The sequence below is a fragment of the Euprymna scolopes genome, chromosome 36 (genome assembly GCF_053919585.1).
Source record: "Euprymna scolopes isolate OS-2025 chromosome 36, ASM5391958v1, whole genome shotgun sequence".
Taxonomy (NCBI): Eukaryota; Metazoa; Mollusca; class Cephalopoda; order Sepiida; family Sepiolidae; genus Euprymna; species Euprymna scolopes.
Genome location: NC_136517.1, coordinates 4,173,806 through 4,199,599, shown reverse-complemented (window position 1 = coordinate 4,199,599; position 25,794 = coordinate 4,173,806). Strand labels below are relative to the sequence as shown.

General features: G+C 29.7%; 1 protein-coding gene across 14 annotated transcripts in view; it reads left to right on the top strand.

Annotated features, from left to right (window-relative positions):
• Positions 1-25,794, top strand: part of LOC145260287 (ral GTPase-activating protein subunit alpha-1-like) — a 476,501-nt gene that overhangs the window by 127,811 nt on the left and 322,896 nt on the right. For 9 of the 14 annotated variants that reach the window (XM_080118131.1, XM_080118140.1, XM_080118128.1 and 6 more), the window contains exons 16-19: positions 536-658; positions 2,905-3,025; positions 9,470-9,553; positions 20,802-20,939. In XM_080118131.1, coding sequence (XP_079974257.1) covers positions 536-658; positions 2,905-3,025; positions 9,470-9,553; positions 20,802-20,939 — 466 coding nt within the window. The remainder of the gene's footprint in view (positions 1-535; positions 659-2,904; positions 3,026-9,469; positions 9,554-20,801; positions 20,940-25,794) is intronic. The other 5 variants (XM_080118139.1, XM_080118137.1, XM_080118136.1 and 2 more) reach the window with 1 other exon arrangement.

Below are 25,794 nucleotides of genomic sequence, written 5' to 3'. Positions count from 1 at the left end.
TTTGGAATGTAGATTTTTGCCATTTATTTGTTGTATGCTCTGTAGTTACATTGCACTTCATAAATTAAAGGATTGGTATAAATAAAAGGTGAAATATAATTGAATAAGCATATTTTCCCATAAACACAGATATATATATATATATATATATATAGTGATGGGTTTTGATTGTTTTGTTTTGCAGTATATCAACCAGTGATAGGATGATTCCAATATTTTTCCCGGCTCCAATACAATTACTGATTCTGATTCTTTATAAATCTGTATTTAAGTATAAAGTTGTAATTTTGTTTCATGATCATCATAAAATCAAGGCCAGAGGTTTTGGGGAAATATACATGTTAAAATATTAAACCCTTTTCATCTTTTGAAGGTTCATTCGTATAGATTGAAACACAAGCTTAATAAGTTTGCACTTAAAAACCAACATCGTTAACCCCTTAGCTATCAGGTCTTTTCTTACTGCAAACATGATGATGACCATTGTTAATCGTTTTTGTGCTCATAATTTTACTGGTTTTATTTTATTTTTCAGACTTTGATTGTCACTTGGATAAAAGCTAATTTGAGTGTGTATATATCTGCAAACTTGTGGCATCAAATCCTGGATGTTCTCTCTTCCCTAACTTCATGGGAGGAATTAATCAAAGAGTGGTCGGTAAGAATCACAAATAACAAAAATAATTCTTGGCGTTTCTTTACTATGAGTCACAGTTAAAAATTTAAAATCAAAAAACACTTTGATGTACTTACTGGTTATGCTGAAATAAGTAATTCTAATCTGAAATTAGAAAAAATAGTTGAGTAGAAGTTTGTGCGCAGAACTTTTTATTAAAGGTAAACATAAAATTTCTCGAGCTGCCAGTGATCACAGCTGAAATCCTGGAAGTTCCTGAAAAACAGGGAAGATAAGTAATTTTTTTTATTCTAGCAAGTAAAAATGGATGATAAAATAAAACTGCAATTTCCAATAAAATTTATTTTTACTTGGAATTAATTTTCTACTTGTTTTTTTTTTTTTTTTTTCAATTTTTAGTTGTTTTACCAATTTCATCATGACATGTAAGTACATTAAAGTGCTTTTATTTCAAATACGATTTTCAGTTGTAAATGATAGTAAAGAAGCACCCCCTTTTTTGTGTGTGTCCTGAAAAATTTATATAAAAAGTTGGAATTGAAAAACATTATGGATGACATTTTTAGAATTGTTAAGAAATGTTTTACATTAGCGTATAACACTCCAAAAAGAGTTTTTTACATAATGTGATATCGACCTGATATTCTTGTTTTAACATAGATGTGGAGAAAGTATATTTGGATGGCAAAGCTATTGGGAAGTTTTGTTAGGAGCTCATATGATTGCACGTGTTAGGAACGGATAGAGTAAGTTCAGGTAACTTTTGGTATTACTAATCAGCAGAGCGTTATGCATTGATCAAGAAAAGATTCTGTCAGGTATCCTTACAAAGTGTTAAATATGGAAGTTAAACCTGCCCAGTGAGGGTTGAGGATATTAGTTGCATGGAGAGGAATGATAGAATATGATGAATGTGTAAGTAGTCTTGAAGAGAGGCTTAGATCTGATCACCTCAGTGGAAGTTTAAATGTGAACAATATTGGAAGGTGTGTGCAAAACGGGAAACTTTTTTTTTCTTTTTACAAGGGAGACAACACTTATCAAGGTCCGAAGGCCATTTGAGAATAAGAGTTAATGAATGTAAGGTGGTAGTTTAGTAATTGTTAATGGTGTAGATTGAGTAGAATTTGTATTATAAAAGGGGACGGCTCAACAAGAACTTGTTTACATCGGATTTGGAGGTTACCATATTGTAATCAGCTGAGAAGCAGACCAGTAGAACAGTGCTCCACATGCGGACAGTTTTGGGAAAGAAGTTTTGTTTATGGAATCTGTGTTTAAATTTAGGCTAATATCTTAATAGAGAGTGGGGAACATTGTCGATAGTGGTTGTAGCTAGTCGAGTGTTTAAGTTATAGAACCATGCCACTATGGAAGGCAGATAAACAATATGTAGTATTATGATGCAGTAGTTGTTTGAACAAAATTCATTGGTTATGGAGAAAAAGATATTGTGTTAACTTTCGGGTTTAATCACGCTTGAAATGTTGATAGTCATCATTATGACGTTGCGGATAAAATGAAGGGAAAAACTTCTGTGCTAGTGCATACGTGTATTTGCACAATTTACAACAACATCATCACAAAATTGAATTCAACTTGGAAACTTGTGAGAAAAAGAAGCTGAGATGACAAAAGTTATTGTATTCTCTACATCAATTTCTAAAGACGATTAGACGTCAACCTAAGTCTTTGACTATCTATGGTGGAAATAAAAATTCAATATTGACTATGTTGCGTGAGAAAAATATATGAATATATGACAATTACACTTCCTCATGCACTACCCTGTTTCTGTATTTTTAGGATTGTTTTATTTGAACTACTGTTTTCATCTTGGATGTTATTTCCACAATGTTTCAGTCTATGTAACCTCCGATCTTCTTCAGGTGCTTCTTCTCAAACTCCAGGATCTTTATGCCGAACTTAGGGATTCGTATGGAATATCGAATATGACCCTTCATCCATGACGGTAATCTGCTCTGATTCCATCAGCCGTGATTGAGTGAAGTAATTTGTAATTGTATTCTTAGTATCATCTGTAGTGAGGATTGAACCTTCAACCTCCAGAAGAGTCTTGTTTAGAACTGATTATTACTTAGCACTATGTGTCCTTTCAGTGTAACGTTACGTTGACTGAAACGTGAAAATGATATCCAAGATGAGAGATTAGTTTGAACAAATCATCAATCCTTATCAAATTTGAAACCTTTTTTCTATTTTTTACTTTTGTTTTCATTTTGTTTTGTTCTTTTTTCCAATCGCAGAAAACTATCAATACGTTGACTCGAGTGCTGGCTCGGCAAGTCTACAATCTTGATATGTATGATTTACCACTGGACAGACTCACCGAACAGAAAGAGAAGAAACGGAGAGGCAAAACACAAGGTATCGCCATCAGAAATGGCATTACATTTTTCTTTGCTTCACTAGCAGAAGTGCTCAGTCTACAATGGGTTTATCAAATTTTCAGTTTCTATACAGAACCACAATTTTTTTTCACATTTTAAATTAATGAAAACATTGAAAATTTAAAGTCAATAAATGTCTTATTAGAATTAAAATAATTATTTATTTCTCAATAAAGTATTTACTAAATTAAAATTTTTTGTAAAGTTTAAAAGGATAGTGTTACCCCCTCTCTCTTGATTAGCCCTAAAGTCATAGTCCAGTATTTAGATTAGAAATCAATCTGTGACCACAAGACAATCTTGTATTTACTGTAAATGATATTCAGAGTATTATTTATGATTCTTACGGCTTTTACAGCTGTATTGATTGGATAGAGCATAAAAAGTTTATTTTTTGTGTTTGTGTGTGTATATATATACATACACATATACGTATATATACATATACACATATACACAAAAAATATCTATGAATAAACTTTTCATGCTCTATCCATTTAAAATTTACAACTGTAAATTATTAACAAAATCATTTTCCAATGAAGGACTAATAATTAAATTTTTATAACAAAAAAAAAAAATTTTGTATATAGTTTTCAAGGTTAAAAAAGATTCCAAGACATAAATGTACTGTAAATTTTCATTCCAGTTACCACAAAATCTCAGTCTACAATCGTGATTAAAAATGAATTTTTTTTTTAGAAATAAGTGAATATTTTATCTTACTTTTTTCCATAAAATATAAATATTCATCTCTAACAATAAGTTCATTGATTTTTTTTTTTTTTTTTTTTTTGGTTACTGGTATGAAAATTTAAAGTATATTTGTTCTGAACGTGATAATATATCTTCATTAAGCTTATTATTTGTAACAATTTTGACTATTTCAAAAAAATATATAAATAAACGTATGCATTTTTATATTCACTCAAGATATATATATATATATATATATATATATATATGAATGAAATATTGCTGATTAGATCTGTATGCCCCTAAATTTGGCATAAGAGTTTAAAAAAAACCCAAAAAATGAAGTAAACTCGAATACTTTCTGTTGATGAATTCTTTCCTGGGACGTCAAAATGTTATTGTTTTATTTTCAATTACATTTTATGCCTTTTTTCTACTGAGTGACACATTATTTCGTTTTTAAACTTTCAAGTTTGATGTTTTTATTTTTTAATTTCACTAGAAACTGAGCACCTCCTACAAATATTTAAATATTGATTTTGCATTTTTGTTGTGATAATTGGGTAGATTAATTTCCGTTCGATAATAATCTGCTGAAAACATTATAAAAAAGACAAAAATAAAAAATATAGAGGGGGAGGGCTACTGCTCGTATATGTGAACCAAAAAAAATCATACTTTGGATGTGTGTTCATGTATAGATATGTATGTCTATGTGAACCGACACATGCACACACATATTTTGGTTGAATCTCTGAAATAGTAAGTTTCTGACATCTCGTAGGATGTCTCATTCCTAGAAAAATGAGAAAATTGGGAAGAAAAAAAATATCAGAATATTTTTTTTTTCCTTTATGGGTTTTACTGCTTTTCTATTTGCTGTATTTATTTATATATCTATGAAAGTGAGAATGTGCGTGTGAGGACACTTCTCAACCTATATACTCAATGAATTTTTGATCTACAAACTTGAAATTTGGTATATAGGCTATTCAGACATGCAGAAAACTTAATTGGTTTTCATTTGGATAAAAGTGCTGCTAAGGGGTCAAAATTGAATAATTGGTACGTGTGTGTCATCAGATTTTTATTTGTTTAACTGTTTCACGAATGTGCATGCAGGACTTGTTCACATGACAGTTTTCTTAAGAATAAATAGATTTGAAAACACTTTTTAAAGATTGTGTCAAGCTGGCCTAATGGTTATTGTACTTGACTCACTGTCTTTAGGTTTCGGTTTTGATCTAAGCTCGACTATTTTTTTTTTTACTTACAAGAAGTGAACTGTTTATAAAAAACATAATACTCGCATGCACATGTCTTAGTTTCTTTCTATATTTTTCTACTTCATTTTTTTAAAAGGAATTTAAGGCTAAATTTAATACCTATAGTATTTTGGTTTGTAATGAATAAGAAATTTGCATTAATTAAAATATAATATTTGTTTATTTTATGAGCAGGCGGCTTGCTAGTATATTTATATTTTTCTCAGCCGAAATCATTTGAATATTAATAGTTTTAATTTAAGTTGATCCAGAATGTTGGATATCATAAAAAATTTTTCCTGCGTAAAAAGCTAACTAAAACTTTAAGAGTTTATAATTATTAAAGTACTTATGACAAATAATGAACTATTAAAATTTCTTTTTATTAATATTTTTTTTAAGGAGTTATTGTAAGGAGTACTGCTGTTATTTCAGAGCTATTTCATTGTTTTTTTTTTTTTTTTTTTTTTTTTGACTATTTCCTCATTTTGGCTGCTGAGATATTGAAACTTGCAAAGAGAATAAGAAAAACTGAATGAATATAAACCTTTGTTATCGTCGTCTATTTTGTAGCATGATTTACATTTTCACTTTTTGGCACTTATGACTGCAATTAAAATTAAAGAAAATGCAGAAAAGTCTGTATCATGTATGTACCAGTCATGAAACGAAGGTGAAATATTCCAAAAATCACGTAATTTGATCTAATTGTTTGTTATTCAAGAAAATCAAATTTTATTTTGTGTCAATACGAGGGGGGAAAAAGCAGCATCCATGAAGGAATCAACAGCAGATAACCGACTTATATTTCAAATTTTTTATTTTATTTTTGAATAATGTCGAAGACAACTGAAACGTACAATTTGAAACCAAGCAATAATTTACTAAAATATCCTTTTTATTTTTTTTTTTTTAAGAACATAAAATATTAAAATAATAAAATAGTAGAATCATAGAAGTGCCATTTTATATAAGTTGAAAACAAAATTTGGAGAATATTGAAAATGGCTTCGGCCTTCACTAATTAATAAAAAATGGGCAAATTTTTTTTATCAAAAGTAAAAACTATTTGATCAATTTTTGTGACTTTTGGAATATGTTATCGTCATTCCATGACAAGTAGGTACATGATAAAAGTTTTTCTCCATTTTCTTTTTATCACTATAAGTGCTAATCTGAATAAGCACCAATTTTTTTCTTTTTATATTCCGTTATTAAAAACAAATGTAACTTTTTATTGCTTATGTTTATTTTTTTGCATGTATCCAAAAAATCGATTTCTCCCTTTTCCAATTAAAATTACCTTTAAATTTAAAAGAAAGCAAAGAATCTTATTCGAATAACAAAATAAAAAATTTCATTTGATATGCAGTTGAAAATTAATGGTTCCATATGGTTTAGTTTTATAACTGAACCATAATATTTGACCTTTTTCTCCATCTTAAATCAAGATCAAAGCTCCTTAAATTCTTGTCAATTTGGACCACCTCAGCAGGTCATAGCTAATCCAGAAACTCTGCACCTTTGTAAACACCAGCATCCATTATCTTCTGGCACATTTTTTTTAATGCAGTTTTTACTGTGTTTGCTTCTGTTTTTTTTTATAATGTTAACATTTTAATTCACGCTAAAAAAAAATGACTTTCTATTCCTTGAAATACAAATACTTTAAAATCACTTCTGAATTTAGAAGGGCTGCAATAAGTGTATGTATGTATGTATATATATATATATATATATATATATATATATATATATATATATATATACAGCCTTTGAGATTTGAAAAAAAAAATCACTCGACCGCTGGTCGAGTGTGAGGGAAAATTTACTTGCCCCAAAATATTTTTACTCGTCCGACTTTATGTCTTTGTTTCAGTCAATAATAGTAAATAATTTTTACAACAATTCAAGAAATTACCGTGTGTATAATCTAACAAAAAATATTTGTTTAACTCTTGTAAATTAACTATTTTATTACTACAAACATTACAGTAAATATTAAACAAAATGTTAAAATACAACACCAGTTTCTTTATATAGCATCATTCATATTATTGTTCCATAGAAATAAGAATCATTTCTTTGGATGCTTGACGGGACGATGCGTTTTTTTCCTCTTTCAAATGTTCGTCTTTACTTTTGTAAGCATGAAGTGTAATCGTCAAAGAATTTTTTTTTCCAAATGAATTTCCGAATCAGAGAGCTAAATGAAGGCAACATTTTGACTACACACCGAATGTGTAAATTTGACCTCTTGTTGACCTTTAACGTAACCACTCTTTTTTCAATATTCCAACAGTCTCACAGCTAGAGATGAAAGAATTCACAAATGATGAGACATAGGTCATTCTATGTCACCGCATATTTGAGGGTCGTAAAATAAATGAGTTTTTCCCTTTATTTAAAGAAATTTTATTGACTGGCGGGCGAGTGATTTACGACTTTTAGTCGCCCCAAGAAATTTTCAATCGACTGTGGCAACCCGTCGTGTAAAGTCTCAAAGGCTATATATATATATATATATATATATATATATATATTATATATACATACACACACACATACAGGACTTTACGGACAAATTTATCTTTACTTGACATTTGGCAACTAAATATTTTCATTTACTGGCCAAATAGAAAAATTACTAGCCAAAACCACATGATTTTTGGAATGTGACATCAAAGATTTTCTGCATTTTTTCTTTTTAAATGCAATTCTAAATAGACGCAGAATTTTATGTTGCGACTTGAAGGCATAACCATTCAAATATCTTCAGATGTGTTTTTAAACAGCCTTCCCTATAAAAAAAAAAGAAGAGTATATTGTTCTATTCAACCTTTTATTGTTTGAATAATTTGACTTCGTTCATTTTATTTGAAATAGAATAAATGGTAAAAAAAACATTTTTCACTGAGTAATGAGCTTTGAAAGATTGTTGTTGAAAAAATACAATCACCTAAAAAAATAAGCTTTTTATTTCTGGAAAAAATCACTCGCAAATGCGACAGTTTCACTCACTACATAAAAACTCTGAGATATATATCATATGTAGGTATTAAAAAATAATTATAGTAATAATTATGTCAGACTCTTTAAGAACTCTGTTCTTATTGTTGAGCACTCTTAAGTTGAAATTAAAGTCGTTAACTTAAGCTCACATGTGCAGATCATGATGTTATAACCACAAGATCACTCTTGTTGTCTTGTTGAGCCATAACCATTCGTCAACTTGTTCTTCTGAAGATGGAATAAATTTGAAATATGGATAATAAAATTCTAGGTTTTTCTATTCTCGCTCTGCTACACATTGAGCTCTCATGTTTAAGATTTCCTACAGTACAGTATCTTTTACGGACCCAACACACTATATCAAACGTTTTAATCCATTATTAAGAGATAAGAAAAATGGACATCATTTTAGATTGTCACCCTTTGAAAATTTGGAAGTGATTTTGAAGCCTTTAAATTGATTAAAAAAAAAAAAAGAATTAAATTTTGGCTTGTATTAAATTTAAAAGACAAAAGTCAAGCATTAATATTCAGCTATGCTTCAAAATTAAAGGAAAACATAAATTTTTCTTCAAACCTATTGCATTACGGAATAAAATTGTTAGTTTTCAAAAATTAAGATTAACGAAACAAGCAGGTGAAATATAATTAATTTTATTGATTGTTTTTGCAATTTCTAAATTTTTTTTATCCCCAAATTAAAAAACTCATTTACAATATTCCAACATTTTTTCCATTACTTTTTAAAAAGCCATTTATCCTTTTCTGATCTTCAATACGAATCCAAAATTAATTTCTTTCTTCTCGCTATCTCTGCTCTTCTCGTTTCTCCTTTCAACCCCCACTTTTTCTCTTTTCTTTTCTATCCTTGTCCTTCCTCTCTTCTTCATCAGTGTCTGATCCTCTCTTTCTTCCTGCGTCGCCTCCACTCTCTGTACTTCTCCTTCTTTCTGCCCCCATCTGTCATTCTTTTGCTTCTTTCCCATTTTGCACCCACCTTTCTCTCTGCATACCCTTCGATTTGCTTCCCTTTTTGTTTTTCATTTTCTTTTCTCTCCCACTATCCTCTTTCATCTTACTTGTATATCTCTTTACACCTCCCTTTCTTTCTTTACATTTTTTCTGCATCTCTCCCTTGCATTGTCTCTACCTTTTTTTACACCTTTTCTGTACATTCTCTTTGCACCCCTCCCTATAGATTCTCTATCACCACCCCCCTCTTTTTCTTTCTGTACATCACTCTTGTACATTTTCTTTGCGCTCCCCAACTCCTTTGGATTCTTTACCTTACTTTGCACTTTTATATACCCCCCCCCCATTCTTTACTTCACTTTGCAACCCCTCGCAATTTCTCTATCTCTTCATTCACTTCACCCCTTTCACCTTCATTTTTTCCTCTTCCTAAAAAAAGCTTGAATTTCCTCGTCTCATGTTATATAACATTTCAGACTCGTTGACATCCTGCAGTGTCTGGAATGATTTGAACACAGCACCAGTTCAAAGGTCACCTCACCTTAATTTGAATTCTGAAGGTAAAAAAAAAAAGACAAATCTAACGAAAACCAACTCATTTATGTGTGCTTATCTAGCATACAGGCACATGCATTCTATGCTTTTGTGATGACCTTACAATTTTCATCAAACTGGTGTTATGCAAGATTCTAGAAGATTCCCTTGAATGTTGGTAGAAATTACAGAATCCTTAATAAGTTATACTAATACCATTTCCTCAAGCAGTAATAATGCTCATCAAAAATGATTCATTACTAGGGCTACGACAACAGCATATTCTTTTCATTTTTTTTTTTACTTTTGAGTGTGTATCCATTGATATATTATATGGTTTTATACAGAATGATGTGGTTCTCGGTTGATTAACTGTGTCTAACATATACTCGAGAGTCATGACAATGAAAAGAATATGCTGTTGTTATAGCCCTATTCGTTACTAACCCTGTTCCATTGTTTTTGTTATTGATAATAGAAAAATAATTCTTTTTGAGTTGATCTAACATTTAATTTTGTCATTAACATGAAGAAAATCTAAAAAAAAAAAAAACTTCATAGTTTAAAAAAAATGTTTCTACTTTTTTTTTTTTTACAATGTAAAATATTTTTCCCCCACTACAAAAAACATTCACCAATGTATAATAAAGACCAATGAGTGAGTAAAAATAAAGAAAAGAGAAAGCAAAAAGCAACTATCACTGCCTGAAATGGATTTCGAAAGTAATCCTCTATTATATAAAGGGGACCTGTATGTGTGTATGTATGTTTGTATGTCCCGCTAAAAGTAAAACGAAAAAAAACTACAAAACAAACATCCACAAAGTTGATCATCATTGTGCTAGATGAATAATATTTCAAATTCAGGAAAAAGGATTTGTCGAGGAGGAATGGTTTTTCAATGTTATGTACTCATTTGAAAGAAAATGCTGACTCATTCTTAGAAGAATTTTTTATATAAAGAGTTATTTGTGCTTATGTGTGTGTATGCTCAATTGCAGAGGAATGGGCTGGGTGAAGGAGAAAGACAGGGTTCGTGAAAGAGATGGGTAAAACGGAAGTGAAAGAAAGGCAGAGAGAGGTGGAGGTAGAAGTTTTAATAAAAAATATGTTACACTTTTATCCCAGGCAATGCTGAGTAGCCCTGCTAGTCTTAAATCAAAAGTTAACTGTTTTGTGTGAGATTAATGGGTTGATAATTTTTAGGATCAGGTCACCAAAATTCTTGAAAACTGGTACCCTAGAAGCAGTTTTCCAGTTATTAAGGAAACAAGATTTGACAAGAATGGAGAGAGAGCCTAAAATGTGTTAGTCTTTAAGAAAATCTTACTTCTGGTAAATTTGAAAGAAGACCAAATCTAACCAGTATAGGAAGATGTGTGCAGAAGAGAAGACTTTGATGGTATGGTCACGTTGAAAGAATGGATGGTAGTTCTTGGGCTAGTAGATGCAGGACAGATAGCAGGCTCAGTTCAGAGTGAAGGATAAGGTAATCATGGGAGAGAGTGATAAAAATGATCCTGAGGAGTAAAATAAAAAGATGTAATTATTGTGTTATGGTAATTTTTTAAGCGCTATTTATAAGAAAGTTCAAATAGGTCAGTTGGTAGAACATCAGGCTGAAGATTTCTGGTTCAATTTCTGATCATGACATCTGTTTTATTTGGGGATTTATTATTTACTATTAATGTAATTTTTTTCCATTTCTAAAAATAAAGATCTGATATTTTCTTAATTTTTTTTTTAATCTTTTTGATTTAAAAAAATAATGAAAAAATTATTTGAAAAAATTTTTTTTTTAAACTAAAAAAAAAATACTTTTTAATTAAAACTTTTTAAAACTTTAATATTAAAATAATCAATTTTTATATTTTTAAATGAAAAAAATATAAAAATGTGTTATTTCATCCAATAGCAAAACTATGCCCTCTTCATTCGCATATGTTTGCTAGTATTGCTTTCCAACACTATCGGTAATATTTACCCATTTATTGCCTATGTTTGAGAAGTAAAATAAAGAGATAGGTTACTTTGGAATTTTTTTTATGCCGTCCAATGCATGTAAAATAGACATTAGACCAAAGATGATGATGAACTGAGCAAATGTTCATGGATGGCAAAAAAAAAAAAAAAAAAAAAAAGATGTAATTTCAAGCTTAAGCATGACAGATGATTTGATTGATACTTTTTAGAGCCGTTTGGTCATTTATATAAAAAAAAAAAAGATGCATGTTTAACAGTGAAAATGCTATGCACACTTGAGCATGACAGAGCCATGAAAATGCATTTTCAAATTGAAGCATGATAGACTGATAGATTCCCTTTTAGTGGGATATTTGGATGCGTCTTAAATTAGATGAATCCATTCAAATGCTATTTCCAGTTTAAATGTGAAAAACAGATGGATGGAAAGAGCTTCTTTGGTTAAAGCGTGGGTGCATTTCAAATGGTGCACCTTTTGTTTTGTTAGGTTATGATATGGATTTTTGCTTTGTAAGGTTATGATATGGATTTTTGCTTTGTTAGGTTATGATATGGATTTTTGTGTTGTTAGGTTATGATATGGATTTTTGTTTTGTAAGGTTATGATATGGATTTTTGCTTTGTTAGGTTATGATATGGATTTTTGTTTTGTTAGGTTATGATATGGATTTTTGTGTTAGGTTATGATATGGATTTTTGTTTTGTAAGGTTATGATATGGATTTTTGCTTTGTTAGGTTATGATATGGATTTTTGCTTTGTAAGGTTATGATATGGATTTTTGCTTTGTTAGGTTATGATATGGATTTTTGCTTGGTAAGGTTATGATATGGATTTTTGTGTTAGGTTATAATATGGATTTTTGTTTTGTAAGGTTATGATATGGATTTTTGTTTTGTTAGGTTATGATATGGATTTTTGTTTTGTTAGGTTATGATATGGATTTTTGTTTTGTAAGGTTATGATATGGATTTTTGCTTTGTTAGGTTATGATATGGATTTTTGCTTTGTTAGGTTATGATATGGATTTTTGTTTTGTTAGGTTATTATATGGATTTTTGTTTTGTTAGGTTATGATATGGATTTTTGTTTTGTTAGGTTATGATATGGATTTTTGTTTTGTTAGGTTATGATATGGATTTTTGTTTTGTAAGGTTATGATATGGATTTTTGTTTTGTAAGGTTATGATATGGATTTTTGCTTTGTTAGGTTATGATATGGATTTTTGTGTTATTAGGTTATTATATGGATTTTTGTTTTGTAAGGTTATGATATAGATTTTTGTTTTGTTAGGTTATGATATGGATTTTTGTTTTGTTAGGTTATGATATAGATTTTTGTTTTGTAAGGTTATGATATGGATTTTTGCTTTGTTAGGTTAGTATATGGATTTTTGTGTTATTAGGTTATTATATGGATTTTTGTTTTGTAAGGTTATGATATGGATTTTTATTTTGTTAGGTTATAATATGGATTTTTGTTTTGTTAGGTTATGATATGGATTTTTGTTTTGTTAGGTTATGATATGGATTTTTGTTTTGTTAGGTTATGATATGGATTTTTGTTTTGTTAGGTTATGATATGGATTTTTGTTTTGTTAGGTTATGATATGGATTTTTGTTTTGTTAGGTTATGATATGGATTTTTGTTTTGTTAGGTTATGATATGGATTTTTGTTTTGTTAGGTTATGATATGGATTTTTGTGTTAGGTTATGATATGGATTTTTGTGTTAGGTTATGATATGGATTTTTGTTTTGTAAGGTTATGATATGGATTTTTGTGTTAGGTTATGATATGGATTTTTGCTTTGTAAGGTTATATGGATTTTTGTGTTGTTAGGTTATGATATGGATTTTTGCTTTGTAAGGTTATGATATGGATTTTTGCTTTGTTAGGTTATGATATGGATTTTTGTGTTAGGTTATGATATGGATTTTTGCTTTGTAAGGTTATGATATGGATTTTTGCTTTGTAAGGTTATGATATGGATTTTTGTTTTGTTAGGTTATGATATGGATGTTTGTGTTGTTAGGTTATGATATGGATTTTTATTTTGTTAGGTTATAATATGGATTTTTGTGTTAGGTTATGATATGGATTTTTTCTTTGTAAGGTTATGATATGGATTTTTGCTTTGTAAGGTTATGATATGGATTTTTGTTTTGTTAGGTTATGATATGGATTTTTGCTTTGTAAGGTTATGATATGGATTTTTGCTTTGTTAGGTTATGATATGGATTTTTGTGTTGTTAGGTTATGATATGGATTTTTGTTTTGTAAGGTTATGATATGGATTTTTGCTTTGTTAGGTTATGATATGGATTTTTGTTTTGTTAGGTTATGATATGGATTTTTGTGTTAGGTTATGATATGGATTTTTGTTTTGTAAGGTTATGATATGGATTTTTGCTTTGTTAGGTTATGATATGGATTTTTGCTTTGTAAGGTTATGATATGGATTTTTGCTTTGTTAGGTTATGATATGGATTTTTGCTTGGTAAGGTTATGATATGGATTTTTGTGTTAGGTTATAATATGGATTTTTGTTTTGTAAGGTTATGATATGGATTTTTGTTTTGTTAGGTTATGATATGGATTTTTGTTTTGTTAGGTTATGATATGGATTTTTGTTTTGTAAGGTTATGATATGGATTTTTGCTTTGTTAGGTTATGATATGGATTTTTGCTTTGTTAGGTTATGATATGGATTTTTGTTTTGTTAGGTTATTATATGGATTTTTGTTTTGTTAGGTTATGATATGGATTTTTGTTTTGTTAGGTTATGATATGGATTTTTGTTTTGTTAGGTTATGATATGGATTTTTGTTTTGTAAGGTTATGATATGGATTTTTGTTTTGTAAGGTTATGATATGGATTTTTGCTTTGTTAGGTTATGATATGGATTTTTGTGTTATTAGGTTATTATATGGATTTTTGTTTTGTAAGGTTATGATATAGATTTTTGTTTTGTTAGGTTATGATATGGATTTTTGTTTTGTTAGGTTATGATATGGATTTTTGTTTTGTAAGGTTATGATATGGATTTTTGCTTTGTTAGGTTAGTATATGGATTTTTGTGTTATTAGGTTATTATATGGATTTTTGTTTTGTAAGGTTATGATATGGATTTTTATTTTGTTAGGTTATAATATGGATTTTTGTTTTGTTAGGTTATGATATGGATTTTTGTTTTGTTAGGTTATGATATGGATTTTTGTTTTGTTAGGTTATGATATGGATTTTTGTTTTGTTAGGTTATGATATGGATTTTTGTTTTGTTAGGTTATGATATGGATTTTTGTTTTGTTAGGTTATGATATGGATTTTTGTTTTGTTAGGTTATGATATGGATTTTTGTTTTGTTAGGTTATGATATGGATTTTTGTGTTAGGTTATGATATGGATTTTTGTGTAAGGTTATGATATGGATTTTTGTTTTGTAAGGTTATGATATGGATTTTTGTGTTAGGTTATGATATGGATTTTTGCTTTGTAAGGTTATATGGATTTTTGTGTTGTTAGGTTATGATATGGATTTTTGCTTTGTAAGGTTATGATATGGATTTTTGCTTTGTTAGGTTATGATATGGATTTTTGTGTTAGGTTATGATATGGATTTTTGCTTTGTAAGGTTATGATATGGATTTTTGCTTTGTAAGGTTATGATATGGATTTTTGCTTTGTAAGGTTATGATATGGATGTTTGTGTTGTTAGGTTATGATATGGATGTTTGTGTTGTTAGGTTATGATATGGATTTTTGTGTTGTTAGGTTATGATATGGATTTTTGTGTTAGGTTATGATATGGATTTTTTCTTTGTAAGGTTATGATATGGATTTTTGCTTTGTAAGGTTATGATATGGATTTTTGTTTTGTTAGGTTATGATATGGATTTTTGCTTTGTAAGGTTATGATATGGATTTTTGCTTTGTTCGGTTATGATATGGATTTTTGTGTTGTTAGGTTATGATACGGATTCTTGTGTTAGGTTATGATATGGATTTTTGTTTTGTAAGGTTATGATATGGATTTTTTCTTTGTTAGGTTATGATATGGATTTTTGCTTTGTAAGGTTATGATATGGATTTTTGTGTTGTTAGGTTATGATATGGATTTTTGCTTTGTAAGGTTATGATATGGATTTTTGCTTTGTAAGGTTATGATATGGATTTTATTTTGTAAGGTTATGATATGGATTTTTGTTTTGTAAGGTTATGATATGGATTTTTGCTTTGTTAGGTTATAATATGGATTTTTGCTGTGTTAGGTCATGATATGGATTTTTACTTTGTTAGGTTATGATATGGATTTTTGCTGTGTTAGGTTATGATATGGATTTTTGTGTTGTTAGGTTATGATATGGATTTTTGTTTTGTTAGGTTATGATATGGATTTTTGTGTTAGGTTATGATATGGATTTTTGTGTTAGGTTATGATATGGATTTTTGTTTTGTAAGGTTATGATATGGATTTTTGTGTTAGGTTATGATATGGATTGTTGCTTTGTAAGGTTATGATATGGATTTTTGTTTTGTAAGGTTATGATATGGATTTTTGTTTTGTAAGGTTATGATATGGATTTTTGTTTTGTTAGGTTATGATATGGATTTTTTTTTTGTTAGGTTATGATATGGATTCAGTGGAAATAATCCACGTTTATTTTACTTACCACAAAAGCTGTTTTTAATGAAGAAATAAATCCAGCTTGTCAAAAATTGGAACTTTGGATTAGAACCAAAAAAAATTGCAACTCTGGATTAGTACCAAAATTTTAAATTGTCTCAGTTTAGGATTTAAAATAATTTTTTATATTTTTAAATTAAAAAGCATATGAAAATTTGTTATTTAATTTGTGAGTAAAAATACGCCCTCTTCATTTGCATATGTTTACTAGTTTGTGTTAGACTATTACTTTCCAATACTATCGATAATGTTTATCCATTAATTGCTTAGGTTTGAATTCATGTTTGAAAACATGAATGTAATCATAAATCTGTGATGTCACACTAAAGCTATACTTATTTTTCTAAGATAATGTTTTAAGCTCTATTTTATAAGAAAGTCCAAATAGGTCAGTTAGTATAACCTCAGCCCAAAAATCTCAAGGTTTCAGGTTTAGTTTTTGAGATGGATGGAATCCCTATTTAAATAAAAAATTTTAATTTAAAAAGAAATGAAAACAAAATTTTTTTATGCTTTTATATTTTTAAATTAAAGAATTTTTATTTATGCTATTGTAATGCAGTAATTTTGCATGTATTTTCAATTAATTTTTTTCAACTAATTATTTTAATGGAATTCTTTTTATAAAAATCAAATTATGCACCAAATAAAAAAAGTATTTGACCCAAATAATTTTTATATTTACAATTCATCGTCGTTAGTTGGTTGCACAACAAGTAAATATTTTGAAGTACCTTCTGAATATTACGTTCATGGTTGAGAAGGAAAAAGATGTGTAGAAATGGAAGAACTTCAAAAATTTAACATCATATATTTTTTCGATGATCATTTTACATCACCAAATGAATCAGCAGATATAAATGTTATTGCCTTTCTGCACTCATTTAAAATGTGAGATTGTCCCATCACTAAAGATCAAATTTAAAATGTGAGATTGTCCCATCACTAAAGATCAAATTTAAAATGTGAGATTGTCTCATCACTAAAATCAAATTTAAAATGTGAGATTGTCCCATCACTAAAGATCAAATTTAAAATGTGAGATTGTCTCATCACTAAAGATCAAATTGCATGTTATATCGAAATTTGTATAAATTATGAGAAATGATCACTAAAGATCAAATTTAAAAGAAGTAAAGAAATATCAGATGCCACTGAGTTCCAAGAAATAATATAAACTCATTTCAAAATGAATTGTTCCCAAACAGAACAAGACATAAATAGAATTCAGTCATATTTAGCTGATAGATATTTTTATGTTAAGTTTTTAAAGAGAAGACCAAGTAAGAATTTCTTGTGCTTGTGTAGATTGGTGATCTTTTAAACCAGCACAGTTAAGGTGAAAACCAGCACATATTTATGTATAATAGTGAAATTAGTATAAATTCCAAAAAATTCCCAAAACTGATCGAATAGAAAAATACAAAAATAAAATTTATCAAGATTTATCGTATGTTTTAATGTCGAAGAGTTGTGCAACCAATTCAGTATGACAAATTGACTTATCTCCCTTGACTTAAATTGATTATCTGCCATTTAAAAATGTGTTCAAAAGATCCCCAGTCTATACAAGCACCAAATTTTCATTATGGTCTTGTTAATATTAGATAAATTATTAAAACAAAACATATTTTTACATAAACATTTTTTGACAACAATGCATTGAACTTTTAAGAAATAAATCCATTAAGAAAAAACAGAATGTAATTATTTAATTTACATTGAATGTCTGCCATCATCCTTAACAATAATGCATGTTTTTTTTTTGTTATTTTTTATTGTTTTCCCACTTACAAATCATTTTGATGCATGTTAAAATTTCGGTTTGTGTTCAAATATTTTTTCTTATTTAATGTCATAAGCATTTTTTGTGTGTTCATTTTTTTTCAATTCTTTCATTTTATTTTATTTTTTTACCCTATAGAATAACTATGCCTTGGATTTTTTAAAAAAATTTTGCACAAACATTAGTCATGGTGAAAGTAAATTTTTGACTCATAGAGGGGGACCCCACATTCTTGGCTTGTTTCCAAATTAAACTGATATTAGTTGAAGTGTGAGTACATTTTTTGAGACACCCTGTATTTTATTAACTATTAGCTAAACAGATGCTCAATCCCCCCCCCCCTTCCCTCACTATCTGCATCGAAACATGACTCAATTCTCTTTATAAAACTGTTTTTAATTTTTATGAAGATTTAGGCATTGATCCTTTGGCGTCCAGTTATTGCATCTTTCAAAGCATTATGAGTGCATGAACTATTTTGATATACAATAGATTATGGATGTGGACAAAGGAAAAAGTCAAAGGAGGACAGATCTGGTGATCAAATTGGTTATTCCATAAAGATCAGTGTGTTGTTCGCAACTTCTGAGACACTGTATATGTTTATTTCAATGACAAAAATCAAGTTCTTTATATATACGTTGGGATGTTTATACATGCTGGTCTTTTATATTGTCTGGTGGTTGCGGTCGAAATAACCTTTTCATGAAGATAGAGAACACAAGGAGACTGCTGCTGAATTTTCTTCAAGGTTTTATTTGGAGAGAATGAACTTGGGATAGAAAAGCTAATGTACTCTTAGACAATTTAGCTAAATTTGCTTACTACTTAAGTTACTTTCTAATTTGCTGAAATGAGTGATGCATACAAAGATGTCAAGGTAATATTCACTTCTACATTATTGTCTGTGTCTCATTTACACGGCTTCCACAGAGAAACAGACCTGAAAACCTTTGTTTATTTTCAGCTCGAAAAATGTCATTTGTCATCGTTCAATTTTGTTGTGCCTTTCGTTTGACCGGCTCTCTCAACTTTACATCATTCATCTCTAGGAACAATTCTGTTTGCAGATTAAGGTTATCCGGATATGCACTCAGTGTGACCCTAGTCAAAATTCATACTAGCTAATTTAATCGCTACTCTCGTAGGGTCCCTAAAATGTAACATTTGTTTGTGATTCATTCTCACTTTCACAACCAGAAAATCTTTACTAACATGATGTCTGTGTATTCCAACAACTTTTAAAATTAAATTTGACTAATTTAGATATTCGTCAAATTTAATTTTAGATATTTCTCCAGACCATTAGTCAATAAATCTCTCACAGATGAAGCGTTGGTCAATAGATGTCTAATCGGTGAATGGGAGGAAGGATGGATAGTAAAATTTTCTTTTTTTTTTCTTTCTTTTTAAATAAACCAGTTTTTAGATTATTTCAGGCTGAAATACAATATCTGCTGTAAACAATTCATTCTCTACCGGTTTCTATTTTATTGTGGGATCATAATGTTTCCAATAGTATCAGTGCATATGAACACTGATTGTTTTATTCTGTCACAGGCTCTCTTTCTCTCTATCCATTTAGCATCACTTTTCTCTCATCCAGGGGTTAGGGGAGTTTTGATACTTTTACAAGCTTACGCTCTACAATATCATTGACATGGTATACCGATTGATCACTTGCTATCTTGTATATGTTAAATTATGCCGGGGCAATGTTGGGTTTCCTTGCTGATAGTTGATTTAGGAAAATCGATTGTTATTAAAAATTTTAAATGTTGGATAATGAACATTATTATTTTGTTAACTGTTATATAGAAAAAAGGTATGCAGAGAGAATGTTTTGAAAGAAGGGAATGTTCAGTAAAATATTTGTGTTAACTTAAAAACAATAACAAGGAAAGGATGTGGAGGCTGTAAACAAAATAGGTTTTCAAACCTAAAGATAAAAACAATAAATTTGTCCAGAAAACGTGGTTGAAAGTCACATGCTAGGATTTTGTGTAGTCGAATGATGTAAGCACAAGGGATTAGTTAGAATATATACAAGCAGTTAGAAGACAGAACAGACAAAGTTAGAGAGAAATGGGAGACGGATAGTGGAACGTTGGAGATAGGGTCTCTATGTCAGTGGAATGTTTTTACGATTAAGTGCCTGTCCTACAAGCAGCCAGAGTTCTAATTAGTAGGCTGAGCTGTTGCTACTGTACTATCAAAACCAACAAGGCAGCAGGTACTTTCATGAACTTAGCTCATCGGCTGACACAGTTTACCAGGATATGGCGCTTGGAGTCACACATGAAATCTACATTCTATGCTATTTCTGAAATGTCCTTTTCTCTGTTGATTGTGATATGTTTGCTGATCCTGTGCAGTTCTAGGAGGTCCACCCTCCCAGGCTTTGCTTTCTCTCTTTGAGAAGAGGTTAGTTTATTGCTAATCACCTGAGGCACCTCTACCAGAGATTCTGACACGTCTGCCCAGGCATTTTTTGCAGGCCAAAATGCTCTTCTATGAGAGCGCTGTTTCTTCAATTTCACTTTTTAACCTTAGTGTTAAATCTTCAACAAATTATTTTTCGACAAGAAACACAAAGAAAATAAAGTCATTCCTTATTCCATGAAGTTTCAATGAATAGTTCATATCCTCAGAAAATGTCCTTTCGGCCCTTTGCAACATGTATTTAGCAAAACAAAAAACATCTATACAGAAGTCTTTTGTTATTAACATGCTAATTATTTTCCAAGCATTTTGAAGATTGTTGCATTTTGTACGACAATGATTGAATTTTAAAAATTTTTTATTTTATGAAATAAAGGTCCATCAAGGTCCAAGTCATCTGAGCAAAATGTTTCCCGGCCTACCATGCCCCCTGAGCCTGGATTACCTCGTGTCCCTTCAGTCACTGCAAATATACCGGAAGTCCCATTTGAGAGGGGCAAATTCAAAAGTGAAGGTAAATGTCATTTTACATACATATACGTAATCATAATATATTAAATATACGTGCGCACATACATATACGTAATCATAATATATTAAATATACATGCGCACATACATATATTATCAGACTAAATTAATAATCAACGTTTGTTTCCCAAAGGCTTTTTCCCTATATACTTTAATAACACAAAATACATGCTAAAATATTAATCACTTTTAGGATTGAGTTATGTTTGAAAAGAAAAAAAACATTTTAACAAGTTGTAAATTATAATTAACTGAACTGCCCATATCTTAGCTATCTTTATATTTCTGTCACTTCTTTTAACTCTCGATTTAATAACTCTACAATATGTCTTAATGTCTTTGAGCTTTTTGAGAAAAAAATGACTCTTTTTTAGCTAATTTACATCGTGTGTTTGTACATGTATGTAAATTAAATAATAAAATAATAGTTTGCCTTATTTTAATACTTAACATGGATAATATACAAGTTAAGACTTGTTTTTTTTTTTTAGTTATGCAAGAAGGAATTCTTAACCAATAAGTTAATTAATTTTTTGATATCAAAATGAAATGGTGGTTGTTTCTATTTGCATTCTTTGTGCTATTGTTGCCATCTTGAGTGTCATTTTCACGTTGTGGTCAATATAACCTCAGACTTTCTTCAGGCATATCTTGTTTAGCATGGGAATCTTTTTGGGGAAATTTCATGCAGATTCCTGAGTTTGATAGAAAGATTCCTGCGTTTGATAGAAAGATTCCCGAGTTTGACAGAAAGATTCCCGAGTTTGCACCTGAAGAATGTCGGAGGTTACATTGGTCAATATGTTGTCAAAAATGACACTCAAGATGAGAATAGTAATCCGAAGAATCCAAATAATACAAATAATCGATCCTCATCTCAAAAATTTAGAAACAAAATAGTGGTTGTGACCCAATGAGTCATGGTAGTCATCACACGATGTATAGAAGCCTCATGATGAGAATTATTTGATGTTTATGTAAATCTCTTTCATAGAATTGGTTTCATTTTGAAAATTAAAAAAATAAACAAATTATGTTATATAGTTTTTTATTAAATTATTTCATCTATGAATAAATTGTCTTCATAACAAAATTCACAAAAAAAGTTTTCATTTAACAAAAAATCCCATAACATTATTTGGTTTTCTAAATTTTCAAATTAAATTTATGAAATAATCTTTCCAAAAATGTGTCCAAGATTCTCAATTTATGATTGGTTCTAGGTTTTTGGTCTGGTTTGCCACCAGGCCTTAAATGAACTGATAAAAAGAAAAGCTGTGTTTTAAAATCCCAAGGGATCTTTCCTAAGAATTTTTCATTTCAAATGTCTAATATAACGTAAAGTTATCTAAAATATCCGTTTCGTGAAGAGATTTCATCGTAATGAAACACACTTTGATTCAATGTTTTTTGTTTTGAGAACTAACTTCTCATATTTCATTCTCGTATTTATATAATTCTTGGTGGTTATCCAGAATTCCTCCTATATAAAAAAACAAAAATACAGAAAATTTTTTATGATGTATGTAGGCTTGTAATAGAATAAAAAGATCATATCCCAAAAATCATATAAATTCATCAAATAATTTTATTTCTATAAAGAAAATCATTTTAAAACAATTTAAAGTGATTAATGGGAAATCGTAGGCATTACAAGGCTGATCTTGCAAGTTTGAATCATTAAGTTGTCTCCTTTTGTTTCTCCAAGAAAAAAAGGGACAGGACAGTCCCTTCTTGCTTATTCATAAAATTTGACTTTTATTTTTAGTTAAAAATAAAACTACTTGATCAATTTAGATGATTTTTGGAATATGATATGTTCTTTCATCACAGGTACATACATTATACAGATTTTTAAAAATTTTGTTTTTTTTTTTAATATGGGTGAATTCTGGACAAGAACCTAATTTTCTTGTTCTATCATTTTCATTGATTCAATTTTGAAACTGACTTCCTTCATATTTGAATCCTTTCCTTCCATTTTTTTTTCTACTGAAAATCATAAAAATTGATAACTCATTCCAATATTGTCATTTGGTACATTTAGTTGAAAAAAGTTTTTCTCATTGAGTTAATAGTGCTTTTCAAGGAACATTTTGATTCGATACATCAGCACAAGTTGGAAAAATATGAAGATCTACAAAACTATATAAAAATAGCTATCAATGTATTTCCTATCGAGGTCGAATGCTTAGGTTTCATTGTCAACTCAACTTCTGGATTTTTTACTAATTTTTAAAGAAATACATAAGAGCCAAGGTTCTTAAGTGCATGCATATGGCAATGCTACAGAATGACAAAGTTTGCTAGTATCATGATATTGCTTCGTGCTCTTAACGAGTGCTAATGATACTTCAGCTCCGAAACCACGTCTGAACTTAGTTATCATCTGATGATAACTTTGTTAAAGGCAAATAACATTTGTTAGTAAAGTTTAATTACAATTCATGTTATACACTTGCAGAATATTCACGACCGGAAGTCGGAATACTGCATTTGTACTAAAATTGACTGCTTTTTCTTAATTCTCTAAAGTGGGCTCAACTTTAATTTCTTAAAAGGGCTTTATAACTATAATATTTTTGCCCAATATATATTAACAATTATTTTTATAATTACAGCCCCTAGTGTGTATATATTAATTTATCTTGATCTAGTTTTAAAGGTTGAAAAACTTGCATGAGTATATCTTTAGATTTCAATAATTTATAATGATAGATTGTAGGTGTGCTATCACAATAGCAAACTTCTATCTTTTGTTTGTAGATTAAAGAATGCCGGACACATTTTTACACTGTTAGTCTTTGAAATTCAAAAGTAATTTTGAAGCCTTTAAACTATCAACTAGAAAAGCATATTTCTGAATTTTTTTTCAATGAGGATTGATTATACATATTTGGATTCTTCGGACTATTGTTCTCATCTTGAGTCTTATTTTTGCATTTCAATCAGTGTAACCTCTGAACATTTTTAGTTGTATCTTGTTGAACCCATTGCATAGTGGATAAAGTACTTGGTAAAATTCAGTTGTATGTTATACTCTTCTGGAGGTTGTTCAATCTTTTGTGTGGGCAACACGTAAAATACAATTGCAAATTACTTAGGATTTCTACTTAGTTATTGCTAATTGAACAAGGGCATGTTACACCCATTGATTAAATAAATGGGTCCGTTCAAAATTTTGTGCAGATTCTAGAGTTCAACAAAATACACCCAGAAAAAGGTTGCAGGTTACATTGACTAAAATGTTGTAAAAATAAATTCAAGATGAGAACAGTAGTCTGAAGAATCCAAATATGAATAGAAAGTCATTTAATTTGAATTAAAAAGAAAGTTCAAGTATTATGGTTTGTTTGTGCTCTTTAAACCGATGGAAAATAGTTATTTTTTCACTATCAAAGAACTATTCAACAGGCACCGGTGAATGTTCAATGGTTTAATATTTTCTGCACGGAGGAATTCAGTGACGCATCTCTGTTTCTGATGCACATCCATGATGGAAGTTGCTTTCTTAGTCTCACACCATCAATATCTGAAACAGAGTTCATTAATGCATAAGTTCAGTCATCATAACAATGCAATTTGCAATCTCCTCTGATTTATTCATGCAGGGGGAAAAAAAGTAGGAGACATTACTTTTGGAACATTCCTCATAATTGGTTCAAAGGGAAATTTAGATGTTTTCAGTTCTTTACTAATTTAATGGTGTTTGATAGAAAAACATTTTAATTTTGATATTTTTTTAGAATTTTTATTTAAAAAGAAAGAGGTCTTTTTTTTCTGAGGAGTAGAAGATGATGGTGTAGATTTTAGTCTGGAGCCGTTACTATGTTGGAATATAATTTTCATGGTTTTCTCTAGTTCAGAGCAAATAAAAAGAAATTGCTGCTTCTATTTTTTTTTATTTTATTTTTTTTGTAAATATTTTAATTTCTACACTTTTTAAGACTCTGCATCAATAAAAACTGACCCATATTTTGAATGCACAAATAAGTTCTTGATCTAAATTATTACTGTATATCTTTTCACCCAAATTTTTAATTTTATTATTTTTTAATCTATAAATATAAAAGCGAAAATGTGTGTGTATGTATGTATGTACACTTTTTGTGTATGTCCACAAAAGGCTTTTGGAGGGGGAGCGCTCAGTCGCTACCTCATTCTTAAAACTTTTTATATGACGTCTAAATCATAATATCTACGAGTTAACAACGGGGATCGCCTGTCTATTTAATTTGCCCAACTTTGAAAAGCTAAATATTCTACATTTTTGGATTGCCGCGTGAAGCTTTCGTTTTTCAGTATAAAAAAACGAAACTCGATTCGAATAGACTCTTCCCCGGCCGGTGGTCTCCAGAAAGCAATGTAAATGTTTGGTCAATGTCAGCTTTTCACCGTTCTATCAGACAGTTGCTTTCATTTTGAGACACTCCTCCAATAAACGAGGGAGCTGCTTTTCCTTCCCCAAAGTTTGGTAAAAATCTTAACTGCTGAACAACCATTGCTTACGTCATGTTTCAAGGTCAAACATCACACGACTTAACTTCCTCGCACCTGTCAATTTCATTTCATTTTATAACCCTTAACACGCTTATCAATTCCTCTCCCCTCGAGGCCGAGATGGTTAGGTGTCTGGCTATTTTTTCCTTTCGTTTCCACCTTCGTGTCAAGGCTACCTCCTTACTAAAACTTTTTTTTTCTTTTACACCTCCAAACACCCGGCCAGGTTTTGATCTACCCCCCCCCCCAACAACACACCTCCAAACATCCGGCCATGTTTTGATCTAACCCCCCCTCCCCCAACAACACACCTCCAAACACTCGCTAGTACATTATAAA